This window comes from Thunnus albacares, chromosome 13 (assembly GCF_914725855.1).
Source record: "Thunnus albacares chromosome 13, fThuAlb1.1, whole genome shotgun sequence".
In the NCBI taxonomy this organism is placed as follows: domain Eukaryota; kingdom Metazoa; phylum Chordata; class Actinopteri; order Scombriformes; family Scombridae; genus Thunnus; species Thunnus albacares.
In genome coordinates, this window is record NC_058118.1 from 18751921 (window position 1) to 18768571 (window position 16651).

Genomic DNA, 16651 nt, shown 5'->3' on the forward strand with positions numbered 1-16651 from the left:
GAGGACAGACACGTCGGTAGACATGGAGACATAAAAGACAGGAGACAAATGGAAGAGAAAGAAAGAGGAAAAAGTTGGCATTTTGAATAATTGATAATGAGAGAGACAACCAAGTACAGGCAAAACAGGAACAGAGCGTGTTTGAAGAAAGTTGGCGTGAGGTGGCAGGGATGAAGATGTTTTGTTTCTACTCTTGGACCTCTTACAGATTTGACTAAACTCGTGACACAGCAGAGTAATTAACTAGAAATGAAACCGCAATTTAGAGGGTTTGTTTCTATGGTGCTTTCACTGTGAATACAGCTCAGTGCTTGTTTCCTCGCTCGCTGGCAAGAAGGGTACTGCTACATTGTTTTAGGTCAGAGTTTCCACTTCAATTCCGTCCCTGTCCAACACTTCGCACACGCACTTCGTTCTTCAGACACGCTGAGTACATACTGAGCATGTGCGGCATGTGCGCTGCCATGTAAAAATCACACATGCGTGCACGTAGACAGTGGAGCCCAAGTTTATTCCTTAATCATCATGTGACAGCACACTCATACTCTCACTTACACACACTGATTTTCAACGTCAGACTTCAAGTTACAGGATTTGGTACTTAGAAGTTAGATCCAACTATAAAGCAGCAGATCTTCAGGACTATGCAAGGTATGCATTAAAAAAACAACACAATCCTTTAATAAAGCTCATAAAATGCAGTCAAATCTTTCAGTAAGCTCAGTCACACATTCTTCATCAATCGCCTAGAACAAGAAAAATATAATATTGAGAGAGTTACAATAAGATAATGATCTAGTAAAACTAACTCAGCCTGTTCTTGTGCATTTTTCACCTTGCTTTTTATTTAAATAAGAGTTATTTTTTTAACGGATATGCTGGAAATCTGTTTGCAGTGAAATCTCGTCATTGTATCGAGAGAGAAAGAGAGAAGAGAGAGAAATGAGTTGTGACATGTTTATGGATATCCTTAAAAAAAACAACAATGCAGCCCAGTTGAGCAGCAAGCTGTTCGGGAAAGATAGCTGGGGATAGTTCAACAACAGTAGTGGGTGCGTCAGGCCAGTGAGGAGCTGCAGCCTGCACAGGCAGAGCCAGGCAGCACGAGAGGGTGTGGTGGTTAACTGCTGCATGTTTCACAGCAGGCTGTTTGGACAGACACAAAAAGAGCACTGGGAGGCCTAGATGACTTCATGGAATCACTAATTATATTATCATGTACGCCAATATTATACCAGTATTAAACAATATTCATGCGTGTACCGATATGTGTAAGTTTTGGGTTTCTTACGCTGCTTTGAGAGGGGAGAGTATTAAACAGACAAGGGCAACACTTAAAAAAAACTCAGGATATATGCAACAGGCTTAAGCAAGAGCTATGAAACATGTCACTTTTATTAGTGTTTTATTATAGAGGATGAGGAAACATTGGCATTGTAATCTTGGCTGTATATCTTAAATTATGCTTTTATTATTATCATTTTTTATTATAGACAATAAGCAGAAATCTACACTTTAAACTGTACAGTACATCCACATACTATATATTCTATACTTATGTTATTTGCTCTTAATGCCACTGGAGAGAAAACTATATTTACTGTTGGTCAGATTGCATGCTTGTAGACTATTTCCATTCAAAGTTGCTGATGTAGGACCTGGCTGCTACCCACTGTCTGCACATCTTACAGTATGATGCCAACAGACAAATTCAAGTGAAGAATTGAGCTTTTACACAATCTGAAACTGATGTTAACCTGAAACTGGCCTAAGCTTAAAGTGAATTTCCATGTAATGATATCACAAGTATATCATTACATGGAAACGTTAGATGATGCTTTTAATTCCAACATGAGACAACATTTAGATAAAAGTAATACAAATAGTGAAAACAAAAAAAAGGTATAAAAACAGGACTGCAACATCTAAAATCAATCCAATGATCAGCACTCATGCCTCACTTGTTCATTATTTGCTGAAAAAGCTTTGAATACTAAAAGCTTTGATACAAAAAAAAAAAAACAAAGAACAAATTCAGGGCAGATAATTCAAGACAGTTTGTCTGAAAATAAAGCTGACCTTTAAATTAGTGCTGATACAACTGTTCTATTTCAGTGGCTATGAATGACAGCGCATTGACTACTGTCTATTTACAGATTGTCGGTACAGTGAATGTATTGGATTTCATATCAGCAAGCTCACCTATGCATATCTCATCATCCGTCTCGGCATCTCCGATACACTGGAATTTAAACTCGTTGAGAGAGTCAGCAAACTTCCTCTTGGCCGTCGACAGACCTGCGAGAACGGAGAGAGAGAAAAGGAAAAAAAAAAGAAGCGTCTAGGTTAGTGATGTTTTATTTCACCGTTGAGGACACTTTGACTGCATGTTTTTGTAAGCGAAAGCACCACATTCTGCGGGAGTTCATTATGATTCAACCATCAAATGTAAAGACGTGTAGAAAGCATCACACCGTCGCTCACATCTTCCTGAGCTAAAACTAATACAATCGTGTAAGAGAACATCGCTCTTTGTCCTGCGTTACATTTTTTGAAAGTGAGAGTGAGTGGAAAAAGCTTAAATGCAGACAGGCGGATACTGTGAGTGGATCCCCAGTGGCGTTAGTGATGAAGGTTGTCAGCTTGTGGGGAGGTTTGTGTGCCTGTGTGTGTGTGCGTGTGTGCGGAAAAGTGCAAAAAGTTCCATTATACTTAAGTCACATTAACCAAGTGAGGCAGCGAAAAGCCTCGGACAGATGGATGCCTTTCAAATAATACATGAGGCGCTAAGAGCTCCTAGGAGACAGACACTCACAGCGAGTTTGGCTTCCTCTCCATTTAAACTCGAGGCAGGGTCACCTTCGCTACAATATTTCCTGTTGCTGGACAGGTTGAGGTCAGCCTCTACAGGATCGGAGTGAAAGAGAGAGAAACTTCTCCATTCTTGCGTGCTATCCTGACACTGAGACAGAATAAATCGGGGAGTTATAAACAATTTCTATTGATGCAAAGGCTAATTGTGCCTTTACTTCCGCGGTTAAAGATGGAAGAGAAAGACTTTCAATAAGAGAAACAGTGGGATGTGGTCTATCCCAGCAGGGAACCCCTCTTTTCAAGAAAGAGAAGAGAAATTACACAAAACCTCCAATAGCAAACATGCATTTCAGTGACATTTTGTAAACTATGGATGGAACTTAAAATGAAAACCAGACAAGGACGCAGAGAAATATAGAGAGAAAGAAAAAGATAGGCTAGATCAAGAGTCTCAAGGAAAGACAGATTGGAGTCAGGGAAAGGACAGTGAGCGTAGAGAGAGAGAGAGAGAGAGAGAGAGAGAGAGAAAGAAGACAGAGAGAACGTAATTGGCCGTGTTCATGTAAATACCACAGGTTCTCCATGTAGATCTGTGTGTGTGCGTGTGTGTGTGTATGTGTATGTGTGTGCGTGGAAAGATTCGCTGCAGTTTGCCAGTCGGAGAAATGAAACACAGGCCTAGCAGCTCCTGCGTGTGCTGCCAGAACCCCCACACAAGCTGGCACACAAACACAGACACACACCACTTTCTCTCTTGGGACTGACTCAGAAAAAACATCTTAGCATGTCAGTTAGCAGTGAGTCACAGTGGCCCCGTAGCGTCAAAATAACTAAAGCCTGACCAAACTGAGACCAAACTCCAACCTTGAAGGATAAACTGCGGTTTAGCAGTGCCAGTGTCCAGTAAAAAAAAAAAAAAAAATCTTTCACCAGCAGTAGTCCTAAGTAGTGACACATTATAATAAAATGAAAACTATAACAAAGTTAGAGAGTGAGCACTTTATTCTTTTAAAACAGTTTTAGTTTTAAAATTCAACTGTTCTTCAGTTGATTTAAAACTAAAAGATTCTTCCAATTTAAAACTATTGTATTAATGCTAATGTTATTTATCATAAGTGTCATACAACTGATAAATTAATTATATAAATATTTATCAGTAACAATCACCTGTTCAGAGATCAAAGATGTACCGAGTAATCAATAACTTCCTCGGTCTCTGCCTGCAAAATCTGACACAGTTTAAGGTGGTCTGTAGGAGAAAGATAGCGCACGGGCTTTCGCTCACTCGCCGTGTTGCTCTCCACTGTTGAGCAAAAGAAAATGTGTTTAGGTTTGAGACAGCGTGGAGTTTGTTTTAAAAGCAAGAGTATGGTCCACTCTTTGAAGCTGCTGTGTGTGTGTGTGTTTCCACAGCTATGAAAGCCAGAAATCTCAGCAAATGGCAAAGTCATCCGTGAGATACTATTATTAGTGATTCAAACAACCCCTGGGAAAGCTCTGCTGATGTATCAGGGTGTTTTAGCACCACAGGACAGCAGAATCTTACTTGTTAATAATTAATTGAAAGCAAAGGTTTAGTTAGAAAAAACAAACATGAAGGAGAAGGTAGGGAATTACTATTTTGCACATTTATAAGCATAGGTGCAGCATTGAGATGTTTGAAGTGAGTGATATATTTTATGACTGTATATACAGTATAATAGTTATTTACAGATTTGACTTTTATAATCAAAATCCAGCAGCATTACATTGTGATATTGGCAAATGATGCTATACTGACAGCAGACCTTTGGTATAAAACAGTATAAAACTTTTCAGGTGTAAATAGCCATTTAAGTGCTGAAGATTGCTCTACATCCAGTATTGTGTCTGTTATAATTAACAGTGAGTGCCTTACTTGTAAATCAACACCACAACAACATGACAAATCATCAGATCTACACCTCTGTCTTTTCCCTGTGTCTACGTGTCTCCTTGTATCATCAGTGCAGACTTTTCATTGATCCCCTTCATGTCATAAAATTAAATCCCCCTCTCTGCTCTGGTCTTCATCTAAACGACTGCCTCGCCTGCTAGCGAGAGTGCCTTATTTTCAGCATGGGCGGCCTCAGTGGGAATCAAATCCAGCTCTGGCAGCACTGATGTCATGCAGTATGTGTCCACTGAGCTACACAAAACTATATCTCTTTCTACACTCTCCTCCTCACTCTTCTTTTTGTGGCCTCCGTCTCCCCTCCCTCTCCTCTCCTCTCCTCTCTGGTTGCTCCGTCTTCTCCTTCCTGCCACTGACAGTTCCTCTCAGCACCTTGTGAGTGAAACGTGCCAGTCGTTTCTTCATTTCTTGGGGCTGGCTCCGGCCACGCTGCACGTGCTCTCCTTTATAAACATCAAACCACAGACTGAGGAGTCGGAAAACAGAAGGGCAGCCTCAGATCCGCTGACACTGTTAAATATATATATATATAATCAGTTTATCATTATGAATATTCTAATAGTTACTGTCCAATACAGTCATCCACTTTTATCATTTCATGCATTTATCAGAAAGCCACTAAAAACATGCTGCATTCAGTTGATGGAGAGAGAGCGAGAGTGACAGGAGAGTTATTTTATTTACATAAAACATGTGTTGTTGGTTTCTGCGGTACTGAGGCTACTGTGACAAGCATCATGGATGTCACACTTGCGGTGGCATCCATGTCTAGCCTTCCACTAACTTCCACAAATGGCACCAAGGTCTAAATTAGAAGACTTGAAGTTACAGTACTGTAGATATTGAGACCCTCATTCAATTGACTTTTAACTGAAAGAGACACATATTGAACCAGTCAAAAGTTTGGACACACCTTCCTATTCACTTGATTGAGAAAGCGTGTCCCAACTTTTGACTGGTGCTGTAGGTGTTCAATACAGTTTGTATGTTTGTTTTAGTGGAACCATAATCATGTGACCATTACAGTGACCCATTTTAAAAGGACTTCCACACTCGAACATCCAGATGTGCTGGTTGCTGCTTTGACTTTAAGTGGGGAAATTGGTCTGATTAATTTCTTCCTGTATGACTTTCGAATGTCCGTACTAAACAGTGAGTTTAGTGAGAAGCGCTTCCTCTGATTCTGTAGGATTTACCCCAAAAAACATGTTTGGTTTTGATGTTTTAGATTCACCCTGAATGCACCCAGGAATGCAGAGTACATCACTGATAGCTGTTTGGGTTTTTTTTTTCAACAAAACTCAAGTGTTTAGGGTAGATCTTTCCTGCCAGAATTCAAGCACAACACAAAAGGCTTTGATGTGCTGTTTGATGAAGTACGGGCTGAAACGAACGATTATTTTCCTTAATGATGAACCTGCAGATTGTTTTCTCGATTAATCAATTAATCATTTTGTCTATAAAATGTCAGAAAATAGAAAAATTTCCTAAAGCTCAAAGAGACGTCTTCAATTATTCTGTTTTGTCCGATCAACAGTCCAAAATCTAACGATATTCAGTTTACTCTCATGTACTGCATGACAGAAAAGCTTCAAATTCCCACATTTGAGAAGAAAAAAGTGATTAAAATGACTATTTGAATAATTTTCGGTCGATACACTAATCAATTAATAGACTGGTTGTTGCAGCTCTAGTATGAAGTCATTAGTTAATTCCAGCTGCTGAGATGGAACTACTTCTAATAGCTGAAAACTTTATTTGTTCCTGTTTTTTTATGTTTTCTTCACAGCTCAGTGTGAACAGTCAGTTATGGAGAAACATGAAGGCTAAAATGTTTGAAATCTGATACAATACCTACCATGATACAATGAATGAGAGAAACATCTAACATTCTGTTTTTAGTCTTTTACTTCGTCAGTTTATAACTGCAGAAAATTCAGAGCAACAAACGGTCCACATTAAGACGAGCACACATGAACTCCCCCAAAGTAGCCACACCTTGGTATGATGAGTAGTATTAAATTATTTCATAGCTTAACATCTGAGTCATAGTTGACCGAGTTTCAACTTCAAGAAAAAGGATTTAGCATCAAGTACAAACGTATGCGGTTGTTTAAAATAAATAAACAAATTTAAGTATACCTCAAGTAGAGAGCATTAAAACATTATTACATCTTTTAAATAGATTTTGCCTGGTGGAAAGTGTCCTGACCTGTAATACTCAATGTTGGCACACGCATCCTAGTTTGGACCATTATATTTTATGTGCACTCACCACAGTTTAATCATTAGTAAAAAAAGGCATCCAAAAGTTTCTGATCCTGAAAAGAAAGTTCTTAACACCTTTAAGAGTGAACTCGTTAGGAGTTCCAGCAGATTTTTCTTTAGGTGAAGAGTTATTATATGATTGTGTAATCTGACATTCTCCTCCTCCTACACATGCTACGATGACTTTAAAGTGTCAGTTTTTCTTAGGAAATGTCTCAACAAACCCATGAAATTGTCTGGTGCAGAGATGATCAAAGATTTAAAATGGTTTAAATATAATTTCTCTCAAAAAAAACTTCTCTTCTTCACTTTGATTTAGCTCATTGGTTAAATTACACCAACTGCTATTTTTGGACTTTTTGCAGCATCATTTTAAAATGTATACACTTGATTCTGGTTTATATTCATTTGAAGTGATGTGTTGCATCATAAGGCAACACATTCTCCACCGTGGGAAATATTATACAAACAGCTGATTCATCATCTTTCTGTATTCAGTTCAAATAATTAAGCAACAGTAACCGTAATCTGTCACAGCGTGTGCCGAAACCATCGCTATAGCATTACTGTTCCTCTTATTGTTTCTCAGTTACTTGACAGTGTTGCGAGCGAAACATTACCGTATGTTTTCAAATCTGACAAGTTCTATTACAAACCACAAGCCGACTGTTTATCTCTATTTGTGTTGCCACTCAGAGTAAATACCCTGATGAATGTCAAGTATGACTTTATTCTGCTTTGGGAACAATGGGTTCTGGTTGCATCACTCAAAGCTGTGATGAAAAACAAACTCGCGAATATGCATTTGTGTTTAGCTCGTTCGCCCTCGGAGGATGTCTCACTGTACATTTTGGCAAACGGCGTGATGAGGTAACATAAGAATTTTTTTTTTTTTCTGGCACATGTATGCGTATACATCATGCATGTCACAGCTGTCGACACTGACATACTCGGACACACGCAACTGCACGTTCTGTGCGTCTGTGCGCGAAAAAAAACACACATACACATCAGCTGGAAGCGGAGCTCTCGGCTCGCTCTCACCATGTTTCCAAATCAAAACCACATTGTTGGACTATATGATTCTGTAAGATCTGGCCAACACAAATGAATTACTATGAAACAAAGACAGAATTACATGCCACAAGTACATTGTCCAGAGAACATCTACTTACAGATGTAGCAAGAACTGATGCCTTACCATTTATGGTAGTCGTTTCAATGCAGTCATTCAAAGGTTCAAGCCCCATGTTATAAGATGGTTAACCAATTTGTATGATGAACAAAAAGAAAAAACACCAAAAGAAGCGATGAATCACATCACATCACTGATAATGTCTGAATCTTGTATGTCACTAATTGCAGCAAACATTTTTCTCAAGAGGTTAAAGGCCAGTTCGTCCAAATTATCAAAAAAAAAAACATTGGATAACTTTAGTGAAATGACTCATTAATACAGTAACTGATGCATCATCTACTTTGGACAAACTTTGGCCCATTTAAACATACATTCAGTAATGTACACAGTCCATGTAAATAATCCACCAAACAGAATTGAATTACATGTTATGCTGCTCGTGCAGTAACAGCAGCATTCCAGCATTGGTATTGCTGCGTAGGTCTGTTGTTAATGTGATAAAAATCAACCGTTGGATGGAGAATATTTGAAATATTTTGAATATGCAATATCAGATTTGAAAGCAGCATTGTTGGGGATCCTAGATGCAGTATGCATGGATGATGCACTGCTGTCACTGCTATTTAGTGGTTGTGTGAGTCTGTGCGAGGACGGCGCAGGACAGTGACCGCTAAAAATACATAACCCTGTTGACACTCGCCTCTCTGTCCTCTTCCCTTCTCTCTCTCTCTCTCTCACTTGTACAACAGAATTCCCCCCATTCTTCTCTCTTTCACTTCCTCTTGAGCTCATGACACCACCCAATGGAGACACGCACAGATAAAGAAACAAACAGTACCAAGATAGCATGACACATATACTTGGGATTTGAGGAAATCTGCTCTTAGACTTTTGTATAAACATTTGTGGTAGAACAAGTAATTGTTCAGACCAACTAACTGGAGTCAGTGGAATTTGCCTTCAAATTGTTATCGACAAATATTACATCCTTCAACACTGTAACAGCCCAGGTTTATCAATTTAGAGCTGAAACGATTAGTCAATTAATCGATCGGCAAAAATATTAATCCACAACCGTTTTGATTTCCATTTAAAATTTACTAAATTAACTGTTTAAGCACAAATACCTTTAAATTTACTGGTTCAAGCTTCTGAAATGTGATTATTGTTCAGTTTTCTTAGTCTGTTATGAAAGTAAAAGGAATCTTTTTTGGTTTTGAATTGTTGGTTGGACAAAATGAGACATTTAAATATGTAAACTTGCACACTGGTAACTTTTGATGGGCCCGAAATCAATTAATCACCATCAGGTTTTGAACATGATAACACAGAGGTGTCCAGAAGTGGAAGACTTGGAAGTGGATGAAAATTCAGGCAAAAACAATGACCTGTCCACCACAATCCCCTGAACCCATTGGACATGGGGATGCTAAAGGTTCTTTGTTACTGACATGACATGTGGCAGTTAAGGGTAAAAGGACCAAAGGTGGTCAAAAGGTGAAAAAAACAAAGGTTTCTGCTTCATAGTTTCTACATCTGTTCACTCCTTTCTGTGGAGTTACATAGATATTTCTTGAAAAGAGATTGCATTTGCTTTCTATGTGTTGTGATTTTGGTGATGGGAATCCTGTCAGCCCTGGATATACCAGTCACATGCTCTGTCTGGACTTCAACTGCAACTGCAGCAGCACTGTACAACGGCTGCTATGTGTATTAACTCGCAAACACACACATACACAATCGAAAGAATGGGCCTGTGTGATATCAACAGGATATCCAGCAGTAGCTTGAACTCTGCAGTAGCTTTGTTCCACAAGCATGCGAATAGAAACCCTATTCATCAAGTGGGACAAACACACACACACACACACACACATACACACACCACACACACATGCACACTATTCATCTGTGGAGACAAAGACTGATTTCAGTCTCATCTAATTCTTTACATGACCCAGCAGCTAAGCAAGGAGAGGAATGTGTGAACTGAATCATACAGTGAAAGACTGTAGAGTCATATGTAGTATACAACCCACACTGGTACACTTTGTTTTGTAAAAATGTTCCGTCTTTTCATAAAATCTTAAGATTTAACAGACTGGTTATATATAAATAACTATGGATTGACATATTTAGGTGTCATGACATGGTTTAGTGGCATGATCTAGTATATAAAGATACACTCGGGCACTTTTGATCTTAAAGAAATTCATGGCAAAGTGTACATATTGTTTTATGGTTGGTGAGGTTCTGGCTCTGCTGGTGGGGAAAATTAATAATAAAGTGTTAATAAAGTGAAAAGCATATTATATGGTATTATATGCATAAAAACTATACCCTTTGGGGGGGAATACAGACTGTTTAATAGACTTTTCAAGACTGCACTAAGAAGTGATCTGCTGTGTTTTTAAAAAAGTGCCACAAGGAAGAGACAGTGTGCGTTCTCCATACCATGTTAATTATGTTGGCTTTTCATCTCAATTTAACAGTCATAGCCTACAGTTCTGTGCTCTCTTAACATGGACAAGCCGACGCACACACCCACACACTTGATGATGCGGTTTACGTCATGCTGACCCTCGCAGCCATGCGGATGCAGCAAGCAAGGATTGTGGAATCTCTCCACCTCCTGACCCCGATATCTGACAGCCAATAACTCTCCCTCGGATGGCAAGCTCTACCGTATGTGGGCATGTGTGTTTGTGTACATGCATGACTGGGTGAGTAAGAGAGAGAGAGGGAGAGAGAGAGAGAGAGAGAGAGAGACAGAGTGTGTTGACACCAGAAAGGTCAACATTGTCAAACTCAAACATCATGACTGTGGCATTCTGGTAGCTTTATGCTGAAACAAATAAAATCTAATTGAAACCTTGTGAGTTTGAATCTAATGTTATCTCTGACCAGTCTCTTTCCGTCCTCCTCAGTCATAAAGCAGGAATGGCTCAAGACCAACTTTAAAAACAAAAAAAAAAATGTAAGTGAAGGTTGTCAAACACTGAGCGTGAACCTACAGTACATGGGCAGGCTTTCCTGTTGGACAGAGCACACAAGGTCAGTTTGACATTTAGTGGAGAAAAAAAACACTACTATCACGGCAACAATAAGCCACAGAAGCAGGAAAAGTGCAAAAGAGAGAAAGGGCGAGGAAGTGGAGATGGCTTCTTTCAGCTGTTGCCATGGTGAGTGCAGGTTGAGGGGGGGAAGTAAGGGTCAGAGGTCACTCTTCGTCTGTCTATTCTGCTCAGTCAGCTTTATGGGAAGCAGGCTGGGGTCGGCGCACATTGACGCACAACATATACAGTCTCATCACTCTTCTTGTGTCCACAGTGGAGCGTCGGGTGATTAAGGTCAAATCTGGCCGTGAATGTAGATCCCGTTACAGACCCACATTTCAGGTCCATCATCCGCCAGTAATACGATCCACCGACACAGCTGGAGAACAGTAGAAAAAAAACGCTCACTGCTGTCCAGTAATATTAAGTCTATACCATCTAATACCTTGCCATACAGTCAGTCCCTCCAGGCTGTGTAAAATGGGTTAATGTTTAGGGGTTAAAGGTGGATTGCGTATCGCAGTGGAATCAAATTCAGCCTCTTTGGTCTTTGGCACATTGTGGCATGAATGGTGTTAATTTTATGGTTGACTTGAAAAACGGTATGCGAGTGTGTATTTCGACTGTGTATGAACAAGAGAGTCAATTTTAATGTTTAGTTGTGGCACAAGAGAAATCATATCCAAGACCGTTTCAGCGCTGTGTGAGTTTGAGTTGGACGCAACAACAATAACGTCACTTCGGAGATTGAAAGATAGAGTGAGAGATTGGCAGAGGAATGAGGAGAAAATGAGGAGAAAGAGAGGAAAAACAGCTCAGAGTTATATTTTATCTCATCACCTTCCAAAGGACTAAGCTGGCTGCCTGTGCAGTAAATATGTCATCAGGACAAGCTGCTGCCAAAATGCTCGAGACAACCTCCAGGCTGCGGCTAACTCTTCACACAAACATCCCTGCACACATGCAGGAGTCACATGCGTGCAGATACAGTGCGTGCATGCTAGCTACACACTCACATGCACATATTCTAAAGCTGAATCAGGTTTTTCTTTTTAAAACCAATACTGTGTGTCACATTACTAATATATCAGAATGATGTATGCGTAACAGTGTTTCCCCTATAACAGTACAGGACTGGCAGGCCGCCAGGCCAACGAGAACCCCCGCCAGGCCAAAAACATCTTTTTAAATGCCAAAAATAATGCCAAATACCCATTCATTCGGGAGCCTCTGAGTAGCGCCGTTTCGAAACGTGAGTTAACGTCTGTGTCATTGCCTTGGAAACTGCAGGTAGCGTAACTCCTTTTAAGGAATAGGGCAGTGCGTAAGTGAGTGAGTGGTTAAGCGAGAGAGCGAAAGGCAGAAAACTGACGGTGAATGTGAGCACAGCAGAGGAAAAGGTTAGTAGTAAATTGTCAGTCTGGCAGTAAATGTACAGTACAGACTACAGGGTGTGAGTAATAAATGCTGCAGCTTCCCAAGACAAGGGGGAGGAAGGGAGTTAGCAACAATGGGTTAGCCTAACCTGAACACACTAAACAGAGAAATACAGAACGGAGAAATGTGTTTATTATTATTAACAAACAATAGTAGCAGGATTTCACCTCTTTTTCTCGTTCTTTACTTACAATAGAAACTTCTCAAATACATCAGTACATGTTCGAGCCCAAATCCAGTCCGAAACATGCCAGTGGACAACGTGAACAACCCGTGGAATGACCTTAGCAACAAAGGCCACCAATAGATGGCCGTTTGTGGGCATGCCCAAACAATCTGATGTCATCACAAGGAGGAAGTAGAGTGTTCAGAGCAGGCTGAAGCCCTGGCTTTTGACTTGACAAGTTTGGGAATTTTGACCATGTTCAACATCATAACAGTATAAAAATAAAATCACTAAAAGCATCATATGTCCCCTTTAGAAAATGTCGTGCTGATAATGTGCAGGAATGTACCACTCTTATTATAGCTATATTCTGATTCTAGGTTTGGGTTATGTCTTTATTTGATAACCGACAGTAAACAGATGACCTCAGACTACTAGGAAACTACCAGCTTGTAGTTTCAGATTCACTAAAGCAAAAGTAATGTAATGTATTTGTGATTTTATCTACAAATACGACTTTGCATTTTCTGAATTAGGTAAAGAAATCTATCAGAAGTTCAATGTGATTTACGATACAGAACAGCATTTTATTGGCCACGTGGCTCCGCTTCATATTACCAGCACGATGACCACGTATGTTTGCTCCGGGGCAATCCACAATGTACTCAACCACATCAACTATAGCTGTTTCAACAGACAAAATGTCAAAAAAAACACACACACACATACACACACGATCTCCACATACCCAATCACACACTAATTGCCACCAGTTGTATAAATATTCCTGCTGGTGGTTTAACTACAGGCTGACACACAGACGTGAGGTCCAATACCTCAGTCATACCCCCCACAGACCCCTAACACCAGCCATTCACTGTCAAATGTATTTTTAATACACATTTAACCACAGAGGGCAATGAAGAAGGAAATGAGGTAATATTAAACCTATAATTTAGTACTTAAATTTGACATGGGTTCAAAACATTTTTCCACATTTTAAAACAGGGAATGAAAATACTACATACAGCCGGTAGTTTTCAAGCATATTAAGTAATATATATGATTTTTGTACACCGGATCAAACCAAAGTACCTGAGTCATGTTTCTCCAGCTTACAAGCCTAATTTGTGTGAATAGCTTCGTTCTTATAAACCCTCAAGCATCTGAAAAATTGATGACAAATACGCTTTTGTTTATATGAATAGATTAGGAACATTTGTCTTTATATTTACTAGGACAATGTTGTGAAAACCTTTGCATGCTTGCCAACAGCAACTCTGTGGACCATAAACACATCTAAACTGTGATGGAAGTCCTTCACATGAGGGAGTCATGACAGTAAATACACACACACACTCACAGAGGAACTAATGGGGGTACTCACTGGCCCGCATTTGGAATCACTTATAAAAGCAAACATGGGCCAACGCATGACACAGCACCACGGTTGACAAAGCAGACCCAGCACATACAAACACACACACACACACACTGGAAACACTCCCTTTGTCCATCTCAACAGATGGCTTTCATCACATCTGAATGTGTCAGTGTGGCAACCGAGGGGACAAGTGTTTGTGTGTGTGTGAGAGATTGTGTATTGTTAAAGTTCACTGTACTTATCCGAGAACATACAGCGATCTTTCGTTGAGCTAAACAATCTAAAAAACAACACACACACACACATTGCACACACCCCACTTGCATCTTCATTCCTGTTTAATGAGTGTCAAACTGCCCATCCCAGCGAGGAATCCCATGGAAGGGATTTAAAGGAGCAAGAGGAAAGAAGATGAACTTTAAGATATCCTCACATAGATGATTAAGTCAATGAAGCACTGTTTGAGTTTATTGTGGCTTTTCTTTGCTCTGTAATAGTACTTTGCTCATCAGAAACTAGCTGAATGGTGGTCAGGGGCCAACAAAGTGATTAACAATGGCTAAATAAAGCCTGGGAACAAAAAGAGCCCAACAATGACACACAAAGTCCCAACTAGAATGAACTGAGAGTGAGAGAGGGGGTTAGGAAGAGTTAGGGTGGGGGGGCGGGAGGAGGGGGGAGGAGGGGGGACGGGGGGAAGCAAGAGGAAGAAAGTCATATAGTGTCAGGGAGGGACAGAGGAAACTGAGCTGTGAAACAGATGTAAGAGAAGGAGATGTTTCTGCCTAGGTTTAAGTCAGCGAGCGAGAGGAGTAACTAGATATTGTATCTATGGGGACGTATTAAGGGGCAAGAAGCGTGAAGGGAAGGACAGAATGCTGTCATCATGATTTTCATTTTATTTCAAAATCAGACGCTCACATACAAACACAAGTCAACACACAACCCTTTAGCAGTGATTTTTACCACGTCTGTAACGCCATTTCTGGCTTCTGAACTACAATCTTAACTACAAACAATGATTCATCAATTAGTCAGTAGACAGAAAATTAATCATTTTGATACTCAAATAATTGTTTCAGTCATTTTTCAAGTAAAAATACCAAACATTCACTGGTTCAAAGTTCTCAAATGTGAGAATATGTTGCTTTTCATGGTCAGACATTACTGTGAAGTTAATATTTGGGAGATTTGGACTGTTGGTTGGCCAAAACAAGACATTTGATGGAGTCATCTTGTGCTCTAGTATATTTTAATGGGTAGTTTTCTGATGTATCATTGACCAAGTGATTATTCGATGAATTGAAAAAGGTCAGATGACATACTATTGTACATTTCTACTATATGCTTCTTTCAAGGCAACTCAAATGTCGCAGCAGATTTAGGTATCCTAGTTTGCTTGTTTATGTGGAGCGTCTTTCTGTTTCTAAATAGTCATATCCTTATCAGAATGTTTGTTTATGTCATGGGTTCATGTTAAATATGTCAGTGGATAGACCATTATCAGATTTTTTAAAACTCTCACTAACTATTATTTTCATCAGTGATTTGAGATATCTGTTATTATCCTCGAATTAGTTGATCAATCATTTAGTCTATAAAAAGAAAAAGAAAAAATACCAATTTTCCAGAGTACAAAGCCACATCAATTTGTTGATTTGTCCCATTAACAGTCCAAAACCCAGTTTCACACATCATCATTTACAATGATAAACAGATATAAACAGTGAAAAGCAGCAAATCCTCACATTTCAGAAAGTGGAACCAGCAAAAGTTTTGACTTTGTTCGAAACCATGTTATTAACTGTATAATTGACTCTAACAGATGGACATCATCTGTGTAGCTTTGGGAGTAAAAGAGAGAGAAACACTGTACATCTTTGAGGCTTTCACTTTCTCCCTCCTCTTGTCCCAGGCCACATAGCATTCGTATCCTAGCAACAGGCACAAAGAAGCCAGGCCACCACAAGGAGCAGGAAGTTCTGTTTCTCCTTCTGCTTTTTAGTATCTCATATTTCTTCCTCTTTCTGTGCCTTTCATCTTCTTTTCCCCTCGTTGTCTCTCAGTCTTTTTCTCTCACTGTTTCAATATGTTTCTGTTGTTGTTTCTGTTGTAGTCTCTCTCACTTTTATGCTCTGTCACACTATCCCCCCCCCCCCCCCCCTCACTTATTCTCTATAACCCCCTTCAACCTCTCTCTTTCTCTCTCTCTCTCTCTCTCTCTCTCTCGCTCTCATTTTGGCACTGCCACGCCTGCTGCTGACACAGCGAACACAGACAACCGGGGAGGTTTTCCTCTTTCTCTTTTTTAAAAAGAGAGTCTGTGGGGTGAAATCATCCTGCGGACCGCCGGCTGCCGCTGGAAAAATCCACAGCAGGAATGTGGGACAACCTGACTTTGGCTTCCAAGCGAACAACACGGGGCCAGAAATGCCCTGTTCGAGCTAAAAAAGAC

At 39.9% G+C, this 16651-nt stretch overlaps 1 protein-coding gene across 2 annotated transcripts in view; it reads right to left on the reverse strand.

Annotated features, from left to right (window-relative positions):
• LOC122995042 (rho GTPase-activating protein 26-like) overlaps positions 1-16651 on the reverse strand; it is a 115732-nt gene that overhangs the window by 63633 nt on the left and 35448 nt on the right. For both annotated transcript variants that reach the window (XM_044369980.1, XM_044369979.1), the window contains exon 4: positions 2203-2298. In XM_044369980.1, coding sequence (XP_044225915.1) covers positions 2203-2298 — 96 coding nt within the window. The remainder of the gene's footprint in view (positions 1-2202; positions 2299-16651) is intronic.